The sequence below is a fragment of the Helianthus annuus genome, chromosome 3 (assembly GCF_002127325.2).
Source record: "Helianthus annuus cultivar XRQ/B chromosome 3, HanXRQr2.0-SUNRISE, whole genome shotgun sequence".
Classification (NCBI taxonomy): Eukaryota; Viridiplantae; Streptophyta; class Magnoliopsida; order Asterales; family Asteraceae; genus Helianthus; species Helianthus annuus.
In genome coordinates this window covers 173,118,631-173,138,259 of record NC_035435.2, presented here as the reverse complement: position 1 = coordinate 173,138,259, position 19,629 = coordinate 173,118,631, and the positions used below count along the sequence as shown (strand labels likewise).

Sequence of the window (19,629 nt, the reverse complement as noted above, 5' to 3'; positions counted from 1 at the left end):
TAATGTATGATATTCGTATTTATAACATCACAATACGACAGATATTTCATTAAATATATCGGGACTAATTAACCTTTTAAAAGTGGAGTATATAGAAAGATAACGGACTTATCTCTAATTAGTGGTATGGTGACTTCTTTCTTCTTCTTCTTTTTTATTCATTTCTTGTTTGTTTTACTTTCCGTTTTTTGATCATAAATCATTTCAAATTTTATATATGTTAATAAGTTGGTTTTGTTTAAGTTATAAGCAATTAGTTAATAAACCGAACTACTTAGAAGCATGAAAAGTGTTCGTTTGTGGGGAGTCCACAAACGGCCACTAAGACTCACGGATTTAAAATTGTAGTCACATTGCACAACTACGTTTGTGGGCTATTAGGGCTTTCGCATTTATAGAGACGAAAGCCACAAACAAGGCATTGTGTGCCACCCTGATTTTTTTTGTTATAAATGATAATTATCTAAATATTTATATATTTTTATTTTTACAAAATTTATCTATAATTTTTAACCTTATTTATCTAAGAGTACTAAAATATTAAAAAATTTATAATATAAGTTATTGAAGTATAACTTTTATTAATATTTAGAAATTTATGTAAGTTATAAATTATTAAAGTTTTATAAAATAAACTTATTAAATTAACCAACTATATAAAATAAATATAAGGATGATGATCTATTATCTATATTAAAACAATACATTTTGGTGCCACTTGGCATTTTCTTAAACCACTTATTGCCACCTGGCATCTTATCGCTCCTTCTTGAATCAATATGAGCGGCAAAACCACACACCTCCGCTCTTTTTCCTTCTCCGTTCCAAACCCTAAATGCCACACATTCTTTCTTCCTCTCCTCTTTACACCGTTGCTGCTTCTTCTACATTCCTTTTTTTCGCCAATGTCTTTCATCGGTCTCACACTCAGAATGAAATTCCTTCTCCTTCGATCTCCTTTCCTATTTCACTATAAACTAACCCTATAAATCTTTCAAGCAACACAACATTCTCCGCCTTCGATCTCTAATCACATCGATGGAAATTTTTATCCTCAGGTAACCTTACATGGCGAGTTGAATCAAGTAAGCAACAGGTATTCAAGAACCCTTGATCTTTAGTACTCTAAATGTAACTTTCTTTGATTAAGGTTTTTTTTGTTTAAATCTCCAGGTATCAAAGAACCTTTGACCTCTCATCCAATTTCTCCTCTCACCCAATTTCTAAAGTCGATCTCTATATGTAACTTTCTTTGATTAGGGTTTTTTTCGTTTCCTTTCAGAAACCCTAAATTGGAACCAGGTGAACTCTCATCCAGGTATGCATCTTTGCTGATTTTAGGGGCTCTTTGTATGATAGGCTTTGTTCAAATGGTTATGTAATTCTTCGGAGATTTTGACTGATTCTTACTAATTATCCTTGAAAAAAAAATATTAGATATTTATTATGTTTGCACATGTAAAAGATGGCATTTTAGCATTGTTCGTTGTGGATTTAGGTTAATTCACATGATTTACGTTTATCTCCATTTCAAGTTGTAAAGTTATTTAGCAAATCAAATTGATCTTTCCCTTCAGGTAGTATTTTTCATTATAACATGGGACATATAATTTTCTCAACTTAGTTTATAACCATTCGGTTACCTCATATTACAGATTTTGGTTGTTAGGGTTTAAATATCTTTTCAACTTAGTATGATTTACAATCTATTTGCTAACAAATTAGGTGATATTTGGGATTCGCTGGAGTTTTCTACTTCTTCCAGTTTAATGTTTGTTGTTATAATTTTCAGTCAACCTTCATTGATGAACTGCCGAAGTAGAGAGACTGCATTTCGTCTTGGGGTATATTTCTTTCGATATGTGTTTTAAAGTGGCAAACAAACAGGTTCTGTCAGCTGGAATTGGGTCAAAAAACTGAGTTTTATAGATGTATAGTAATATATAATTTGATATTGATTAACTTATTGTTATTTCATGAGAAGTGAGGGTTTTAGAGCATGTTAAATATGTTGATAAGCAGTCGATTTTCGCTTGGGCCCAAGGCACATTCACATTTGTGATTAGCTTTATGTCTTCACGATTCATGAATCATGTCGTTTAGCTGTAGTTTTTATCTTATGACATCTGACTAAAGTTTGATTTAATACTTTTAAGTTTAATATAGGATTGCTCTAACTAACCAGAATACTATAATTGATTCACATTATTATTTTCTCAGGTTTACCAAGCATAATGTTAGGGGCATTCAAATTACCCTAGCAAGATCAGCTACATGCAATGTAGAAAATGTGTATTTTTTTTTTCTTATTTGGCTTAATAATACTTAATTAACATGTAGATTTTTTTTAAATCATGATTGTATACTACAATTTCTTTGAGATTTAAAATGTCATTTTTGAAAATATGTGATTCCGCCTTCATGATAGTGCGTTATTGGATGCTTATGATAAATATCATGCTAAATCTTTGAGTCATGTACAAATGCTCTTAGGCTAATATAGTTTAAGATCCTACGGAATTATCAAGTAAAATGACTGAGCTCGGTCCACGTAGCAATCTAGGATCAAGCTTATAAAGACCAGTCATTTTTGGGCCAGACTAGCCAAATCCAATTACTGTTTTTCGGTTTTACTATAATCGTATTGATAATTATATCACTAGCGGAATTTATATTTATTTTAATTTATTTTCAGGTGCACACAAATGGGGTAAATGTATAATTTTTATGCCAAGAAAGCACGATATCGATCGGTTGGCATAACGCGATATATGTCAAGACCAGCGGGAGAAAATGCTATTGGGCTTTAGAGACTGTCGTTTCAATGTTTTAGTAGCCACGGATATTTCTACTCACCGGACTTGATGTTCCAAATGTTGATATGGTCTGTCTTCTTCTTTTATTAGGTATAAATTATTTTCCAATTTGGATATTGTGTTTTATAATCAAGTAATTCATTTTGTACTTCCACGGCCTTCATAAGTTTTTGTTCACAGGTGTGGTCGTACAAGCCAGGCTAGGCTGGAAAGAAAGGAAGACCGTTTTAATTCATTCATCTCACCAATCTTCTGAAGTGAAGGGATCCAAGCGCAAAGTAGGATGCAAATTTTTGAAGGTAGCATGAGAAACTTATTAATGTCACATGTTCTGTGGTGTATATTCACTATTAAGCTCCCTAATATCATTGTTAATGCTGATTAAAGAATTAACCTTTGTGGTTACCTGAAGACGTATAAATGGTTATACCTGGAGACAATGTGACTGCTGATTTGTTACTTATTACCCCAGTTGTTCATGAACGAGGTGCATTTTCAGAAAAAAAAAACTAAATTCTCATTTTATAAATGCACAAGGAAGACCGATACAATTATAATTCATACTAGAGGTGTAAATATGGGTGGTCTAGGCGGTTAAGTTATTTACAGAAGCTATCAAATATATTTACATAAGTTGTGTTACGTCAAATAAGTTCACTCTCTGGTGTGGTTTATTGTAATAATGAGTGTCACTTGACTCACTTCATTTGGTGTGGTAATACTGACCCATGTCCCAAGGAATGGATTGAGTTATATTCATCTATTTTGCGAAAGCAACGGAAGATGGGCCACATAACTGTTGTCGAGCCTTCATTGGGAATTGTTGAAGTGCAGGTTAAATCATTTCTCGAAGAAGAAAGTTCAGAGGAGACTCCAGGTTTATTTTCTTAAAAATAGTTTGTATTGCCATCTTTTCTTTGGTAAGAATAGTGTCAGCACACCAGACACCTGAGCTGATGTTTTTTTATGCAACATCTGCTCGAGAACGAGGTGTTCAGGTTATTATTGTTGGTGCTGGGGTGCAGCCCATTTGCCAGGTTTATCCTCTCCTTCCATTATTCATATCTAAATCTATAGATATTTATAGATATTAACACTCAAGTATGCTATAAAGACGGTAATGTTAATATTTTAATGTGTGGTTAGGTATGGTAGCTGCCCTAACACCATTACCCGTGATTGGAGTTCCTGTACGCGCTTCAACATTGGATGGCCTTGACTCCCTTCTCTCCATTGTGCAGGTATGTATATAAATTATGTCAAATTTTCTTAAGCAGGCCATTTATCTAATAATGACCGTGTTGGGTATAGAGTCAAAACTGTTAATGTTATGGTACATGTAGTCACAGGTTGGGTAAATGCCAAACGGGTCGGGTTGGTGGGTCCAACTCGACCCGAACCCGTAATTTTAGACGAACCCGAAAATCGTATCATACATATGAACCCGAACACAACATGTTCAACCCGAGTTTTTTTTAACTTTTTTCGCAAATTAGTATATTAAAATTAAAATTTTACTAAAAAAACACAAATATATAATACAACTAGCCTAAGATCCCGCGAGTTTCGCGGGTGGCTTAACACGAACATATAATATCTACCGACATTGAAGCCCATGTAGATCATCATTTTTGTTCTATTTGTCCTATCAAATACATATATGATTACAATATAAATACCATGAAATTGGAGCATATTTTTTAAGTTTCTAAATTAATTTAGCAATATCATCATTACATACAATTTTACAGCATTCATTTGAGGTCACAAAAAAAACATGTATGTAATGATGATGTTGCTAAATTAATTTAGAAACTTAAAAAAATATGCTCCAATTTCATGGTATTTATATTGTAATCATATATGTATTTGATAGGACAAATAGAACAAAAATGATGATCTTACATGGGCTTCAATGTCGGTAGATATTATATGTTCGTGTTAAGCCACCCGCGAAACTCGCGGGATCTTAGGCTAGTTATATATAAAACGTAACAATGCCTATAGAATAGATAGATTTAAAACGTAACAATGTCTATAAATAGATAGATTTTTAAGAAAAGTTGGTGAATCTTGGGTATGAGTGAGCCTGAGTTTTTAAAACCATACGCTATATATGATTGTGAGTTAATTACACAAATAGGTCATGTGGTTTATACCTAATTTCGCCTTTGGGTACTAACTTTTTATTTTAACAGATTTAGGTTCTATTGTTTCAATTTTGTAACACCTTTGGGTACTAACACCAAAATTAGTTAATTAATGACTAAAATACCCTTGCATTTTTTTAAGTTTATCAATGTAACACATTTGGGTACTAACACCTAATTTTATTTAAGTTAAATCAATTTTACAAAATCTATTTATTTTTTTATTTTCATCTTTTTATTACATCTCTTAATTAACATAAAGTCCATTTATTTTTTTATTTTCATATTTTTATTAAATTTCTTATTTAACGTAATTTAAACTAATCTACTTGTTACACCAGTATTTTTTTAAATAGATTTTTTAAATAAAATCTACTAGCTATATAGTTTTATGTAAATTAAATTTCTTACTAGTTTTAAATAATGTAAACCTTACTCGTTTTGCATTTTGGATATATATATGATTAATAATAATAATAATAATAATAATAATAATAATAATAATAATAATAATAATAATAATAATAATAATAATAATAATAATAATAATAATAATAATAATAAATATCTTTCATGTAAAAAAAATTAAGCCATTTTTAACTCGTTTTTTGTTCATTTACATTTTACTATTTTAGAAAGATATTTAATTTACATAAAATCTACTAGTTGTACCAGTAAAATCTACTAGCTATATAGTGTTATATAAATTAAATATCTATTTTACAAAAAAAAAAACGAGTTAAAAGAAGGTTTAAATTTTTTTAGTTTTATCTAAAATACCTAGCTATATAGTTTTATCTAAATACATAGCTATATAGTTTTATGTAAATTAAATATCTTTTTAAAATAGTAAAATGTAAATGAACAAAAAAATGAGTTAAAAAAGGCTTAAATTTTTTTACATGAAAGATATTTATTATTATCAATCATTTCAATCCAAAATGGAAAACGAAAATTTAATTTACATAAAACTATATAGCTAGTAGATTTCATTTAAAAAATCTATTTAAAAAAATACTGGTGTAACAAGTAGATTTTATGTTAAATAAGAAATTTAATAAAAATATGAAAATAAAAAAAAATAGAGTTTATGTTAATTAAGTGATATAATAAAATAATGAAAATAAAAAAATAAATAGATTTTGTAAAATTGATTTAAACTTAAATAAAATTAGGTGTTAGTACCCAATTGTGTTATATTGATAAACTTAAAAAAATTCAAGGGTATTTTAGTCATTAATTAACTAATTTTGGTGTTAGTACCCAAAGGTGTTACAAAATTGAAACCATAGAACCTAAACCTGTTAAAAAAAGAAGTTAGTACCCAAAGGCGAAATTATGTATAAACCACAGGACTCATTTGTGTAATTAACTCTATGATTGTAGTTCAAAGGTGTATCAATTAACAAGCTGTTTGAAGAGATCAAGTCCCTTAGTTTCTTTTGGGTTAAGCATCGATCAAATTTGGGAAACTTGGGTTGGGTAGATTAGCGCAGTTCCGGGCTCTCGCCACATATGCCACTGGAGAGGCTCTTAAAAGTTTAAACTAGTTTAAACTTTAAACACATGAGAAACTTACAAATGCAATGCATTTAGTTTACACTTCAGATTAGATGTAAAGAGAGTTTGCTAACTAAAGAGAGTTTATGAAAGTCATGTTTATCCATAATAGTACAATGAGAGTAATAGTGTCTTTAAGTTTGCATTGACTGAAGAACAAGGTTGTGTTAGATCAGTAATAAAATGACCATACGTTTATTACTGTTATCTAACACCCTAGCTAATTAAGGATTTCCACAATATCGAACAGAGGTTATGATTTACAAGTGTCGAACCTATAATTATAATCTATGATTGTTAGCAATCGATTTTCATCGGCCTAAAAACTCATGTTACATAAGCTTCGAGCCTCCAACTAACCCAAGTTAGCTTAAAAGAAATGTCTATAGGTGACTGGTGCTTAAAGTTGATCAATCAAATGTCAGCTTTAGCTCAACTATGAGACTAAATACAACCACATAAAATTAAGGCAAATTGGAAAATAATAATCCCATCTGTCTGAAATTGGCCAATAATAATCTCAAGTCAGTTATTAACCAATAATAATCCGACCTTGTCCAATTTTTTTGTAAAATAGTCTGCCGCTAAAATAACTTAACGGAGTTAAGTGTTTTTCCGAATTACAAACCGATGTTTTAGGGCTTTTGATCAGAACGAGGATACGAGTCGATTGATGTAAAACTTACCTCGAAATACTGCTCCCAACCCACGAAAACGGTGCTTCAATTCTGGTGTTTAACTTCCAACTAACAAAATTCAAGCCATTTAGAACACACTTTCGAGGTAAGTTTTACATCAATCGACTCGTATCCTCGTTCTGATCAAAAGCCCTAAAACATCGGTTTGTAATTCAGAAAAACACTTAACTCCGTTAAGCTTATTTTAACGGCAGACTATTTTACAAAAAAATTGCACGAGGTCAGATTATTATTGGCTAATAACTGACTTGGGATTATTATCGGTCAATTTCAGAAAGATGGGATTATTATTTTCCAATTTACCTAAAATTAATTGAACCTTTAACTTTTAACTTAACCATAAAAAATATATGCATATGCCAATAGTTGTTATTTCCTTTATCAATAGATTTCATTTGTTTGTTATTGTTTAAGCATCCAACCAATTAATTAAACAATTTGAACAAACATTTATGAAAAATGGCACCAAAACGAAAAAAAAAAAAAAAGAAAAACCGTGAGTCAAGATATATTACATTTACCATATGATGAACATGAAATTAATAGCTTTAACTCGTAGTGATGATTCCCATATTGACTTCTAAATGAGTTAGATCTTGAAATGCAAAAGGGCAGAAGTGCCATCAAGTCCCTTTGCGTTAAAGTAATCTAAGTATTCTTTTATTGCTGTGCCTCTATACTTGGCTGGATTGTCTTCTGAAAGCAACTCAGTGATCGGTCTATACACCTTCGAATTCTGGATATGACCTGTAGTAAAGAATGACGCCACTGATACTCTTGGCCCAACCTTGTTTGCCACCACTTTGTGTTGCGAACTCACAAACTTGTCGTTTGTAATCAACTGGAACATTCCAATGATTTATGTTAATACACTATGATTTTAACGTCTAAGTCTAAATTTTAGTTTCAAATGTATTTGAATAATAATAACTTTACGACAATCATATCAAGTATAGGATTAGGATCAAATACAAATGCTCCTAATTGTAAGAAGGGTACAAAGGCTTCTAAAAAAACCATCTACAAAAAAAAAAAAAAACCCTTAAACATCCAGCACCACCCAAAAACCTAAACCCCCACCCCCACCCACCCCCCCCCCAATTTGTTTTTCTTTGTCGAGGGGGTGGGGGTTTAGGTTTTTGGGTGGTGGTGGGGTGGGGGTGGGTGTTTAGGTTTTTGGTGGTGATGTAGTGGGTTTAATTTTAGTTTATTGGACACTTGTCACTCTATAAATCCTTCTTACATTTCTTACAATTAGGAGTCTTTGTAGAATAACTTGACCCATCAAGTATATTATAATAGACCAATAAAACGATATTGAAGCATGTAACTCTATGTGTGTTTGAGACAGAGAGAAAGAGAGAGGGTGGAGGGTGGAGGGTGAGAGAGATGCCTGCAAAAGATCTCCAGCATTCACTACAAGAACTCCCGGTATAGGAGGAACATCAATCCATCGATCCTGATAAAAGACCCTGAGGCCACCAATATGATCTTGCAGAAGAATCGTGATAAAATCATTATCAGTGTGATCTCGGGTGCCTATTGTTAATTCAGGTTGTGGACAAGAAGGATAGTAATGTCCAAGAACAGCAAGCCCATCGGCACATCCTATGTCCAAAAGGTGGTTTCGGTCAAGCCCAAGACCCTCGGACATCAACTCAAACAAACAAACCCCAAGTTTCATCACTTGTTTCGAATACTCCAACAAAATATCCCTACAACAATATCCAATCAAACAATATATTCAGTGATTACGCTTTACGTTACATAACACCTAACCCAACCCAACTAATCAATCACAAAGAAAAGTATGGATGCATTAAAAAATAAAAATAATAATAAAACCTGCAAGGGGGTGGCAGCTCGTGTGGTTGAGGAGGGTTAGGAGCCATGGTGCAGTAGAAGGTGTCTCGCCAGTTGGTCACCGGTGCAGCATACAAGTCAAAGTTGCTGTTATACACCACCCTAGTCTTCCCACTCATATCCCTTGTGTACCACTGCTTCTTCACCTCACTCTCTTGCTCATAAAAATCCATCACTCCTTTCATCATCTCCTCCAATATATTATTCGGGATTCCGTGATTCACCAACTGAAAGAATCCCCAGCTCTCTAACGCATCCTTCATTTTCACGATAACATCCTTTCGTCGTATTGGATCTTCGTCGATTCCTTGAAGGTCGATGGTTGGAAGAGTTAGCTCGGGTTGTTGGGAGTTGAGGTTTTCGGGTGAAGGTAGATGGAATATTCTAGGGACTTCTGTTATTCCGGCATCAACAAGTCCTTTGACGCCGGTTTTGGTTTCGTCGAACGCCCTCAGCTCCGCTTTCCGGTCATAGTCCGGTTGACATGTAGACGTGTCATTGAGGACCATTTTGTTTGTGATCTAGAATACAAAAACGTTGAAGTAATAAATAATAATGTATGATATTCATAACCATAACGTGTCCATATTGTTCATCACAATATATTTCATTAAATATATGTGGACGCAACCTTTTAAAACTGACTTATCTCTAATTATCATATGGTGACTTCTTTCTTCTTATTTTTTCTTCATTTCTTGTTTGTTTTAGTTAGTATTCTTTTTATGTCAGTTGAGTTGGTTAGTTAAAGTTGAAAACGATTATGATAATAAATCATTGTAAATTTTAAATATGTCAATAAGTTGGTTTTGTTTTAAATAAACTGAACTAGTTAGAGCATGAACAATGTTGTCTTTGAAGATCTTCTTTAGATGGAATTCTTCGTCTAGATGAAGAACAATGATCTCCACACCCCCCCCCCCCCCAAAAAAAAAAAATAAATAAAAAAAAAAAAATAACACTGCTATTTGCAAATGATAAACAATATACCAACCAAATAATTTAACCAAACTCTTATAAACATTGCATCAAAACGTTAAAAACGTGTCTAAGATATATTACAGTACTATATATATGATGAACATAAACACAATAGCTTTTACACACAGTGATGAGTCACAAATTGACTTCTAAACGAATTAGATCTTGAAATGCAAAAGAGCAGAAGTGCCATCAAGTCCCTTTGCCCTATAATAATCTACATATTCTTTCACTGTTATATTTCTATATTTGGCTGGATTATCTTCTGATAGCAACTCAGTGATCGGTCCATACACCTTCGAAGTCTGGATATGACCCGTAGTAAAGAATGACGCAACTGACACTCTTGCCCCAACCTTGTTTGTCACCACTTTGTGTTGCGAACTCACAAACTTGTCATTTGTAATCAACCGCAAATTCCAATGGATTTGTTTTAGTACACTATGTTAGAATTATATATATTTTTTATTAGATATTAAACTTTAGTTATGTTATTTAGTTATGATTCGGACATGTATGTATGTATAACTTATAATTAGGATGATCTCTTATTTAGATTAGATAATAAGCGGTTTAGGATGATAAGCGGGTTAGGTAATCAAGTTAAACTGCAATGGCAGTTACCCGCCCAAATTAACCGCCATTTATGTACATTTAAATATTGCCGGGAACCATCATTCCGGTTATCAAGACATTTTCGATTACTGAATTTGTCCATTCATTTCGTTTTGGTTTCCCTGCATACTGTTGCATTTGATTCCTTGTATCACTAGTAAACATCACAATGCCTGCATATCATTCTTCCGCTGCAAATGTTATGGGTGATGTTTCGGATTTCCAACATAGTGGTATCAGAGCCACTACAAGGAATCAATCTGAAATCGAACCAAATTCTACCACTCTTCCCTGTCAACATTGCACTGATGAACAAGACGAGAGGAACAGGAGAAACACTCGCATAAGGTTATGCTATTATTGTCACTTACCGGGTCATCAAATCTACAATTGTAAAGCCAAAGAAAACGATGAAGTAACACAACTGTTAAGGCAAGCGATCAACGCCGGAATTAAACAACAAGAAGAAGACGTACACTGCCGGAATGAAATGATTGTCACTGGTACCGACGGTGGACAATGGGCAGAAATATGGTACGTTAATCCATCGTTTAATCATCATTTTTCAGGCAATATCAATGTTTTCAAAAGGGTAAAGCATATGATGGGAGTAGAAACAAAGTCCGGTATGAACAATTTTCTGTTCATAAGAGGGGTTGGGTCGGTAGAAATGAAAACTGGAAATGAAACTTTAAATATCCAAAGCGTTTTTTATTCACCAGAGATTGATCGGAATGTTCTTAGTCTCGATCAATTAACGTTACAAGGATATACGGTCAAGAAATCTGGTGATAAATGCAAGATATATCCCATGTTTTCAACACCGACTGTAAATTCAAGAAATGAAACCAATGGATTAACAAAAGAAGAGGAATTGGGTTTACACGAAAAACAGAGACTACTAGATCTGAAAGGTGTGGATGATGAATTTAAAGAATCATATCTGAATTCTTATTTCGAAACTTTAAATGTTTCGAATGAAGATGATTATGACTGGAATAGATTGATTCTAAAATCATTAAAATTCCGAGAATTTGCTGATTGCAAGGCTTTGATTGACATGCTCGATGACCGAGAGTATGTTTTCAAATACAAAGTTGAACTTCAAAACAAATTTGAAGAAATGGTTCAGTGGTTTCTGAATGGTTATATGGGAATCAACTCAAGACCAGTTCCACCCTATTCTACCGATCAAAAGAAAATAGACTTGTTAGGTCTATACATTTTGGTAGCAAGTGAAGGAGGATACCGGGAAGTCACAACCGAGAATACATGGCCGATCGTTGCAAAGGATCTGGGATTTGGATATGAAGATGGTGATTATATAAGACTGATATATGCAATGTATCTTGATGTTTTAGAATATTATTATAAATTCAAAACAGTTCAAGGCGGGGTGCATGAGAAGGAAATGATCAATGAGAATGCTGGATCAAAGCAAGGCTGTCATCGGAGGACTGGAAGCGCAGAGAACGTTCAAGAAAACACTACAAGAAGTGATCAGAATGACATCGGACCCTCTCAAAGCTGTTTCAGAAGGACCGGAAGTGCAGGAGACGTACGGGAAGGCAACACAAGAAATGATCAAGCCAACACTAGTTCAATGCATTATGCATTGTTTAGTGAAAATGGATGGACAGACAGTTGGAACATGCACAAGAGGAGGAGGAAATTCAATTTCAGTCACATAAAGAAGGTAATGGATGATGCCAACAAGAGCGTGATGCAGCAGAGTTCAAGTTCAAACATAACCAAAGTTTAAGGGGGTTATGTTAGAATTATATATATTTTTTATTAGATATTAAACTTTAGTTATGTTATTTAGTTATGATTCGGACATGTATGTATGTATAACTTATAATTAGGATGATCTCTTATTTAGATTAGATAATAAGCGGTTTAGGATGATAAGCGGGTTAGGTAATCAAGTTAAACTGCAATGGCAGTTACCCGCCCAAATTAACCGCCATTTATGTACATTTAAATATTGCCGGGAACCATCATTCCGGTTATCAAGACATTTTCGATTACTGAATTTGTCCATTCATTTCGTTTTGGTTTCCCTGCATACTGTTGCATTTGATTCCTTGTATCACTAGTAAACATCACAATGCCTGCATATCATTCTTCCGCTGCAAATGTTATGGGTGATGTTTCGGATTTCCAACACACTATGCTTTTAACTTTTAAGAAGAAATCCCGGTTTCAAATATAAACATACTTGACCTGTGTTAAAAACTTTATGACAGTCATAGCAAATTTGAGATACCAAGTTTATACATTAATCTATTATATATTGTATTAATCCTCAAACACTTCAATACTTTTAAAATGTTAGTTTTAGCCACCTTTTTATAATATATTAGTTTTAGGTGCCATTGCACCAACATTTCCATTTAAATTTTTGGTAAAAACGGCCCACACTCGCCGCAGAGGGCGGGTGTACTCGCTATTTAGACCAATAAAATGATTTTGAAGGTTGACATGCTAAAAGAGAGAGAGGGTGGGGTGAGAGAGATGCCTATAGAAGATCTCCAGCGTTCACTACAAGAGCTCCTGGTATAGGAGGAACATCAGTCCACTGATACTGATAAAAGATCTTGAGGCCACCAATATGATCTTGCAGAAGAATAGTGATGAAATCGCTGTCAGCATGCTCCGGGGTTCCTATTGTTAGTTCAGGTTGTGGACAAGAAGGATAGTAATGGCCAAGAACACCAAGCCCATCAGCACATCCTATCTCCACAAGATGATTCGGATCAAGACCAAGTGCCTCAGATATTAACCCGAATAAACAAACCCCAAGTTTCATCACATGTCTTGAGTACTCCAACAAAATTTGTCTACAACAGTATCCCAATCAAACAAATTAATATCCAATGATTAAACCTTTGCAACCATTCAAGTTTTGATGGTTCAGTTTTTAGTTTAAAATAAACTTGTTCAGTCCCTTGACCAAGAATACCTGCAAGGCGGTGGCAACTCGTGTGGTTCGGGTGGGTTAGGAGCCATGGTGCAGTAGAAGGTGTCTCGCCAGTTAGTCACCGGTGCAGCATACAAGTCAAAGTTGCTGTTGTAGATCACCCTGGTCTTCCCACTCATATCCCTTGTGTACCACTGCTTCTTCACCTCAGTGTCTTGCTCATGAAAATCCATCACTCCTTTTTTCATGTCCTCCAATATATTAATCGGGATTCCATGATTCACCAACTGAAAGAATCCCCAGCTCTCCAATGCATCCTTCACTTTCTCGACCACCTCTTTTCGTTGTATCGGATTGTTATTGATTCCTTGGAGGTCAATGGTTGGAAGAGTCAGCTCGTGTTGTTCGGAGTTGAGGTTTTCGGGTGAAGGTAGATGAAATATTCTAGGGACTTCTGTTATTCCGGCATCAACAAGTCCTTTGACGCCGGTTTTGGCTTCGTCGAACGCCCTTAGCTCCGCTTTCCTGTCATAGTCCGGTTGTGCTAATGCTAATGCAGACGTGACCATTTTCTTTAGTTGTCTTCTGAAAGACAAAGGTACCTCTTGGAGTGATAAATAGTCAGTTTAAGTTTCGATGTATGATGTTTATAACCATATCGTGTCCGTGTTATCCATCATGGATAATCATCGGAATTTTCTTTAAAAGGAAAAAAATATATATATGTGTGGACTCAACCTTTTAAGACTGAATTATATGTAAAGATAACGGGCTTATCTCTACTTATCAGTCGAGATGGTGACTTCTTTCTTCTTTTGTCTTCATTTCTTGTTTGATTTTTTTTTTTTTTTTTTTTTTTTTTTTTTTTTTTTTTTTTTTTTAGAACATGTGTAGTGGGGCTTGAAGATTAAGCCCCTCTCTTAAGCATTATGTGACACATGACACTAAGCTTCTCCTTCAAGATTAAGCCCCTCTACGAATGTTTTCACAATCACGTCAATACCAATTTTGATCAAATCACCACGGGGGAGGGGGGTGTATAGGGCATGCATGATATGATCTTTGCCACTTCACACCCAATCAGATTACCACTCCGGGTGGTCATAGTTAAAGTTAAAACAGTTATGAAGATAGTCTAAATTTTAGGCTGTCTCCGTTGCTAGGGTGTCCTTAGGCATTCTTAGTTGTCACGTCATCTGTCACATCATATCCTTATAAGACTATGAGATATGGGTCGGGGGTTGGGGCGTGGGTTGGGTGAAAACGCCCAAGTCACCACCCCGGGTGGGCTTGGGTTTGGGCGTGGCCCCTTGGGCGGGAGTTTAAGGCCGGGCGTGGGGCATAGCGATCCTATGTGGCCGGCTCTTATTAGCTTGTTGGCTAGGGCTTGTTAGACTTTTTTATTTTTTATTTTAATACACATGGCCAAGCCACGCCCGCCATACCCCATGGACACGTCACTCACCAGCCGGGGGGGGGGGGGTTCGAACTCCACATGTCAACCCATGCCCCAAACCCCCGCCCCACTATACCCCACGGTCTAAGGGGGAGGGGGTGGTGATCACTCATCACTCACAACATCCAATCAAGTTCTGCCATGTCATCAACCATTATTCCATCACTCACAACCTTTTTTAGTGGCAATGGTCATCACTCACCACCACACCCAACAATTTCCCCCAACCAACAATTACCCTCACAACATAAAAACTATCACGCGTTAAAAAAAATCACGGGTTAAAAAATTATCACGCGTTTGATGATGGTGGCGATGGTCTTGTATAGTTCTCCACGCCTTGAAAATGGTTTATCACGGAACAAAAGGGCATTGCCCCGGGTCCCCTAAATCCTTAAAACCTTCATTTTATCTCCAATCCTACAAATATATTTACTTTTCAAAATTTTTACCTCATTACCTACTCACTCCTCACAATACTCAAATAAAAGCTTTTTTTTTAGTTTGGTCCACCTTATCACCAAAACCAATACAAACATGCATCAACACATCCCAATTCCCATGTCCAAAAGGTGATTCGGATCAAGCCCAAGAGCCTCAGAAATTAATTCAAATAAACAAACCCCAAGTTCCATTACTTGTTTTGAGTACTCCAACAAAATATCTCTTCAATAATATACCAACTCGCTTTTAAACTAACTGTTGATCTGTGGATTAGGCTTGAAGCCCCAAATGGTGTACTGTTTAGCAGGTGAACAAAGAACCTTTAACTTTCAACTTAACCTTAAAAAATACAGGCATATGGCATTAGTGGTTATGTCCTTTATCAATAGGTTTCATTTGTTTGTTAATTTGTATAAGTTTCCAACCATTTGGTAGGATTATGCATAACCTTGTTTGCCACCACTTTGTGTTGCGAACTCACAAACTTGTCGTTCGTTATCAACTGAAATATCCAAATGGATTTATTTTAATTCATTATGCTTTAATGACCGTAAGGTGTAGCTTTATTGGGGCCTGATTTTTCGCTCGTAGTGTTAATTTTACCGAAATTTCCACAAAAACAATTATGGAGCAAGTTTGAGATACAAGTTAATATACTATTAAGAGACCAAATAAACGACACTGAAACTTGATACTCTAAGAGAGAGATAGATTCCTGTAATATATCTCCAGCGTTCACTACAAGAGCTCCCAGTATAGGAGGAACATCAGTCCATTGATCCTGATAAAAGACCTTGAGGCCACCAATATGATCTTGCAAAAGAATCGTGATGAAATCGTTATCGGTGTGATCTTGAATTTCTATTGTTAGTTCAGGTTGCGGGCAAGAAGGATAGTAATGTCCAAGAACAGCAAGCCCATCGGCACATCCTATGTCCACAAGGTGATTTCGGTCAAGCCTAATAGCCTCAGACATCAACCCGAATACACAAACCTCGAGTTTCATCACTTGTTTCGAATACTCCAACAATATATCCCTACAACAATATCCAATCAAACAATATACATCCAGTGATTAAACAATATAAAAAGTAAAACCTGCATGGTGGTGGCAACTCGTGTGGTTCGGGTGGGATTGGAGCCATGGTGCAGTAGAAGGTTGTTAGTACACGATATGTGGACGCGACTCAGTTCGGTTCGGCTAAGGTTCGGCTCAAGTCTAACGTCACGACATTCCTCCATCGTGCATTCCAAAGTTCCATACACAAAGCTAGAGAGCCAAACCTTGAGCACCAGGCCAGATTAGTAGCCTTGGGCTGAAACCAAGTAGACGAAACACAGCATGGGCCTCAACTGTTTTGGGCCAAAGCCCAGATCGACGAAACATGTGTGATGTCGACGAAACAAGTCTGTTTCGTCGACCATGTTTCATATCCTTTCCTGTTTCGTCGTTTTGGCCATGTGTTTCGTCGAAGATGTTCCATTTCGTCGTTGATCTTCTGTTTCGTCAATGTTGGTGCAATAAATAGACCATGTCAGACAGAAGAGAAGATAGATAGAGAACACAAGTGTGAGAGAACACACACACACACGAGAGAGATATGTGAGTGATTCATACACAGCATCTCTTTCCTTTATCAGGGGTTCTACCAATTGATATCTTTCCAAAAAGAATTCAAAGTCAATTTCTTGATTTGTATCTTCAATTTTTGGAAACTTAGAAAGCTCTTCTGCCAAACCCTGATCAATGAACCTACAAAATCCTTCAAACTGTATCTGATTAAATCCAGGTATTATGGACATTGCGTCTATCCCGGATTATTTTGAAATTGTATTTATATTCATCCATATCGAATTCTAAAAAAAAAAAGGAAATACCATTTTGGCTGGCTCATTATCCATCAAAGAAAATCCTATAGGTCTAGCAATGATGGAATTTCGATTCTATGAATCTTTGACTGGAATCTATGAGATAGGTGAAATAAAAATGAGAGAGTTTACAGAGCGTATTTGTAAACATTGTATTGTAACTGTTTTCAAGCATTAATACATTGGTGTTAATCGTTGAATCTCGTGTCTATCATTTACGTGTTCAATCTCGGTTTGCTATCTCGGTTGGATTCCGCACAACCGGGTTGGTTTGTACACAAGGATTAGGCGACTAGATCCTCCCCTAGCCGGACCTACATCTTTGTTTATATTTTGGGTCGGAACAAAATACTATAATTCATCCCCGACGACGGGTTAGTCAACATTTTTCACAAATTTTAAGAACGCAAGCTCTTATTTTAAGTTCTTACTTTAATTTTGAATCCATTTCTTTGAAGAAAATAAGTTTATTTAAATTTTTTATTTTGAATTGTACTCCTGCGAAAGAAATAGTGAAATTGAAAAAACACCTAATCTTTCGAACAGTGGCGGAACTAGCCCACAAAGTTAGGGGTATCCTAATTTTTTTTTGTTTTAGGATCGGAGATATCCTTTATATAATGGAAACGGAGTTGAGAGGTATTTTTACACTACGAAAATGGAGTTAAAGGGTATTTTTACACTACGGAGACGGGGTTGAGGGGTAGCCCGTGCTACCCCTACTAACCTTCTAAGTCTGCCCCTGCTTTCGAATCTTTGTTACGGAGTCGATAAATTATATCATAAATTATTTGACCTCTAGAGTAAAGAATCATAATGTCCTTGGTTTTGACTCTATCTCCTAGCAATATTCGTATAAACTACACCGGATCTTTCCTGAAACATAACCAAGAATCATATATTCATTTATCAAAACGAACCCGAAACATGTCATTGGTTAGAAGCGATTTAGTAATTAAACCTTCGTGAATCCATTTTTATTCTTTCATTCCAGGTAAAGCCTCCTTGAAGTATCAACTACTCGAGGAAAAACCCTATTAGACAACCCACCTCTTCTCTTTTCTCTTTCACAAAAAAGAAGTTTCCTACTCAATTTGGATATTAGAAATATTACTGTATATAACACAAAATTTCGCCGCCTATTTTTTCTAATCGAGTCTCTCGGTCTACCATTATACCTTGAGAGATAGAAAGAATTGCAACTCCCATTTCTCCTAAAATTCTACGAATTATTTGATAGTTAGAATAGATTCGTACACCATATTTGTGTTGCCGTTAAAAAGAGCTACTCATAAGTCTTTATCAATGTCTTCACATTTTCACACATCTTTTAATTTTACATTTATGTAAAAATAAAATTTGGTTTAATAAATTGTGAGTTATGAATGCATCCATAATTAGTGACTATCCACATTTCTAACCCCCATGTCATATTTATGTTTGTATTAATGTTATAGCCTATATATATAGTGGCTCATGTATTTTGTATGCGATATAAATAAGAAATTCATCTCTTGTACTCTCATTCTCTTCTATACATTGCTAATAGGTTCTAGTTATTACACAACACGTTATCAGCACGAATTGCTTTTGAAGTTGGATTGTATCAACACAAGACACCATGTCGTATCAACGTTGGCGAAAGAGATAAAAGACAAAATTGTTGATCTGGGACCATTGTTGGACACAATGTGAAATATAATGAGAGGCATACGTAGTCGAGACGGAATTCGTCGATTGATTATATCAATTCAAAACCAACTGCTTATCACAAATACTCCCCATTACAACTGGTCTCCTGAAGAGAACCAAGTTTCCATTTTTTTTATATTTTGTTGTGCAACCTATGTACCAATAGCACCACCATAACATATAAATGGGATATGTACATCGTATTCCCAGTCTTAGGGGGAGACAAGAAAATGAAAGACTGGTAACATAAAAAAAGCATCATATTATATATCGACCCCTGAAGTGGTCAATACAAATCTGAAGTCCAAAAGAAAGAGCGTGTATTTGCAAATAATAACAAATGAAATACAAGATGCATTCACTAACACAAATAAGGTGACAAAGTCACATATACCAGCTTAAACTTATCTGCTCGAATGGAAGTACTCACAAAATGATTATCATATTAATAAATTGTGAGAGATAAATCGGTTCCAAAAAGATAAAACCCACAAACACAAAAAGAGCAGAGTAACGCAGTTGGTGTAACCCCAAAAGAGGTGGCACACAAAACACCATAAGT

At 35.0% G+C, this 19,629-nt stretch overlaps 3 protein-coding genes and 1 long non-coding RNA gene across 4 annotated transcripts; 1 reads left to right on the top strand and 3 right to left on the bottom strand.

Moving 5' to 3' along the window:
• The first annotated feature begins 820 nt into the window (after positions 1-820).
• LOC110930948 lies at positions 821-3,056 on the top strand. The gene is made up of 4 exons (XR_002588129.2): positions 821-1,096; positions 1,283-1,318; positions 1,793-1,844; positions 2,696-3,056. It is a non-coding gene; the product is annotated as an uncharacterized LOC110930948 (long non-coding RNA).
• Positions 3,057-7,707: 4,651 nt separating this feature from the next.
• Positions 7,708-10,042, bottom strand: LOC110930946 (1-aminocyclopropane-1-carboxylate oxidase homolog 1). Its single transcript, XM_022174334.2, has 3 exons — positions 9,070-10,042; positions 8,618-8,939; positions 7,708-8,065 (listed from the first exon to the last, which is right to left on the bottom strand). The coding sequence occupies exons 1-3, from the start codon at positions 9,594-9,596 to the stop codon at positions 7,814-7,816; spliced, it is 1,101 nt and encodes a 366-aa protein (XP_022030026.1). The 5' UTR covers positions 9,597-10,042; the 3' UTR covers positions 7,708-7,813.
• Positions 10,043-12,528: 2,486 nt separating this feature from the next.
• Positions 12,529-14,279, bottom strand: LOC110930947 (1-aminocyclopropane-1-carboxylate oxidase homolog 1). Its single transcript, XM_022174335.2, has 2 exons — positions 13,649-14,279; positions 12,529-13,526 (listed from the first exon to the last, which is right to left on the bottom strand). Exons 1-2 carry the CDS (start codon positions 14,173-14,175, stop codon positions 13,205-13,207), a joined length of 849 nt encoding a protein of 282 aa, XP_022030027.1. The 5' UTR covers positions 14,176-14,279; the 3' UTR covers positions 12,529-13,204.
• A 1,768-nt stretch (positions 14,280-16,047) lies between these two features.
• On the bottom strand, positions 16,048-16,651 carry LOC110932636 (1-aminocyclopropane-1-carboxylate oxidase homolog 1). Its single transcript, XM_022175958.1, has 2 exons — positions 16,605-16,651; positions 16,048-16,543 (listed from the first exon to the last, which is right to left on the bottom strand). The coding sequence occupies exons 1-2, from the start codon at positions 16,649-16,651 to the stop codon at positions 16,048-16,050; spliced, it is 543 nt and encodes a 180-aa protein (XP_022031650.1).
• Positions 16,652-19,629: the final 2,978 nt, after the last annotated feature.

Coding starts and splice junctions, on each gene's coding strand:
- LOC110930946 (XM_022174334.2), bottom strand. CDS start 9,596: ATGGTCCTCAATGACACGTCTACATGTCAACCGGACTATGACCGGAAA. Junction 8,940..9,069: donor GAGCTGCCACCCCCTTGCAG/GTTTTATTATTA, acceptor ATATTGTTGTAG/GGATATTTTGTTGGAGTATT. Junction 8,066..8,617: donor ATGCTGGAGATCTTTTGCAG/GCATCTCTCTCA, acceptor GGAATGTTCCAG/TTGATTACAAACGACAAGTT.
- LOC110930947 (XM_022174335.2), bottom strand. CDS start 14,175: ATGGTCACGTCTGCATTAGCATTAGCACAACCGGACTATGACAGGAAA. Junction 13,527..13,648: donor GAGTTGCCACCGCCTTGCAG/GTATTCTTGGTC, acceptor ATACTGTTGTAG/ACAAATTTTGTTGGAGTACT.
- LOC110932636 (XM_022175958.1), bottom strand. CDS start 16,651: ATGGCTCCAATCCCACCCGAACCACACGAGTTGCCACCACCATGCAG. Junction 16,544..16,604: donor GAGTTGCCACCACCATGCAG/GTTTTACTTTTT, acceptor ATATTGTTGTAG/GGATATATTGTTGGAGTATT.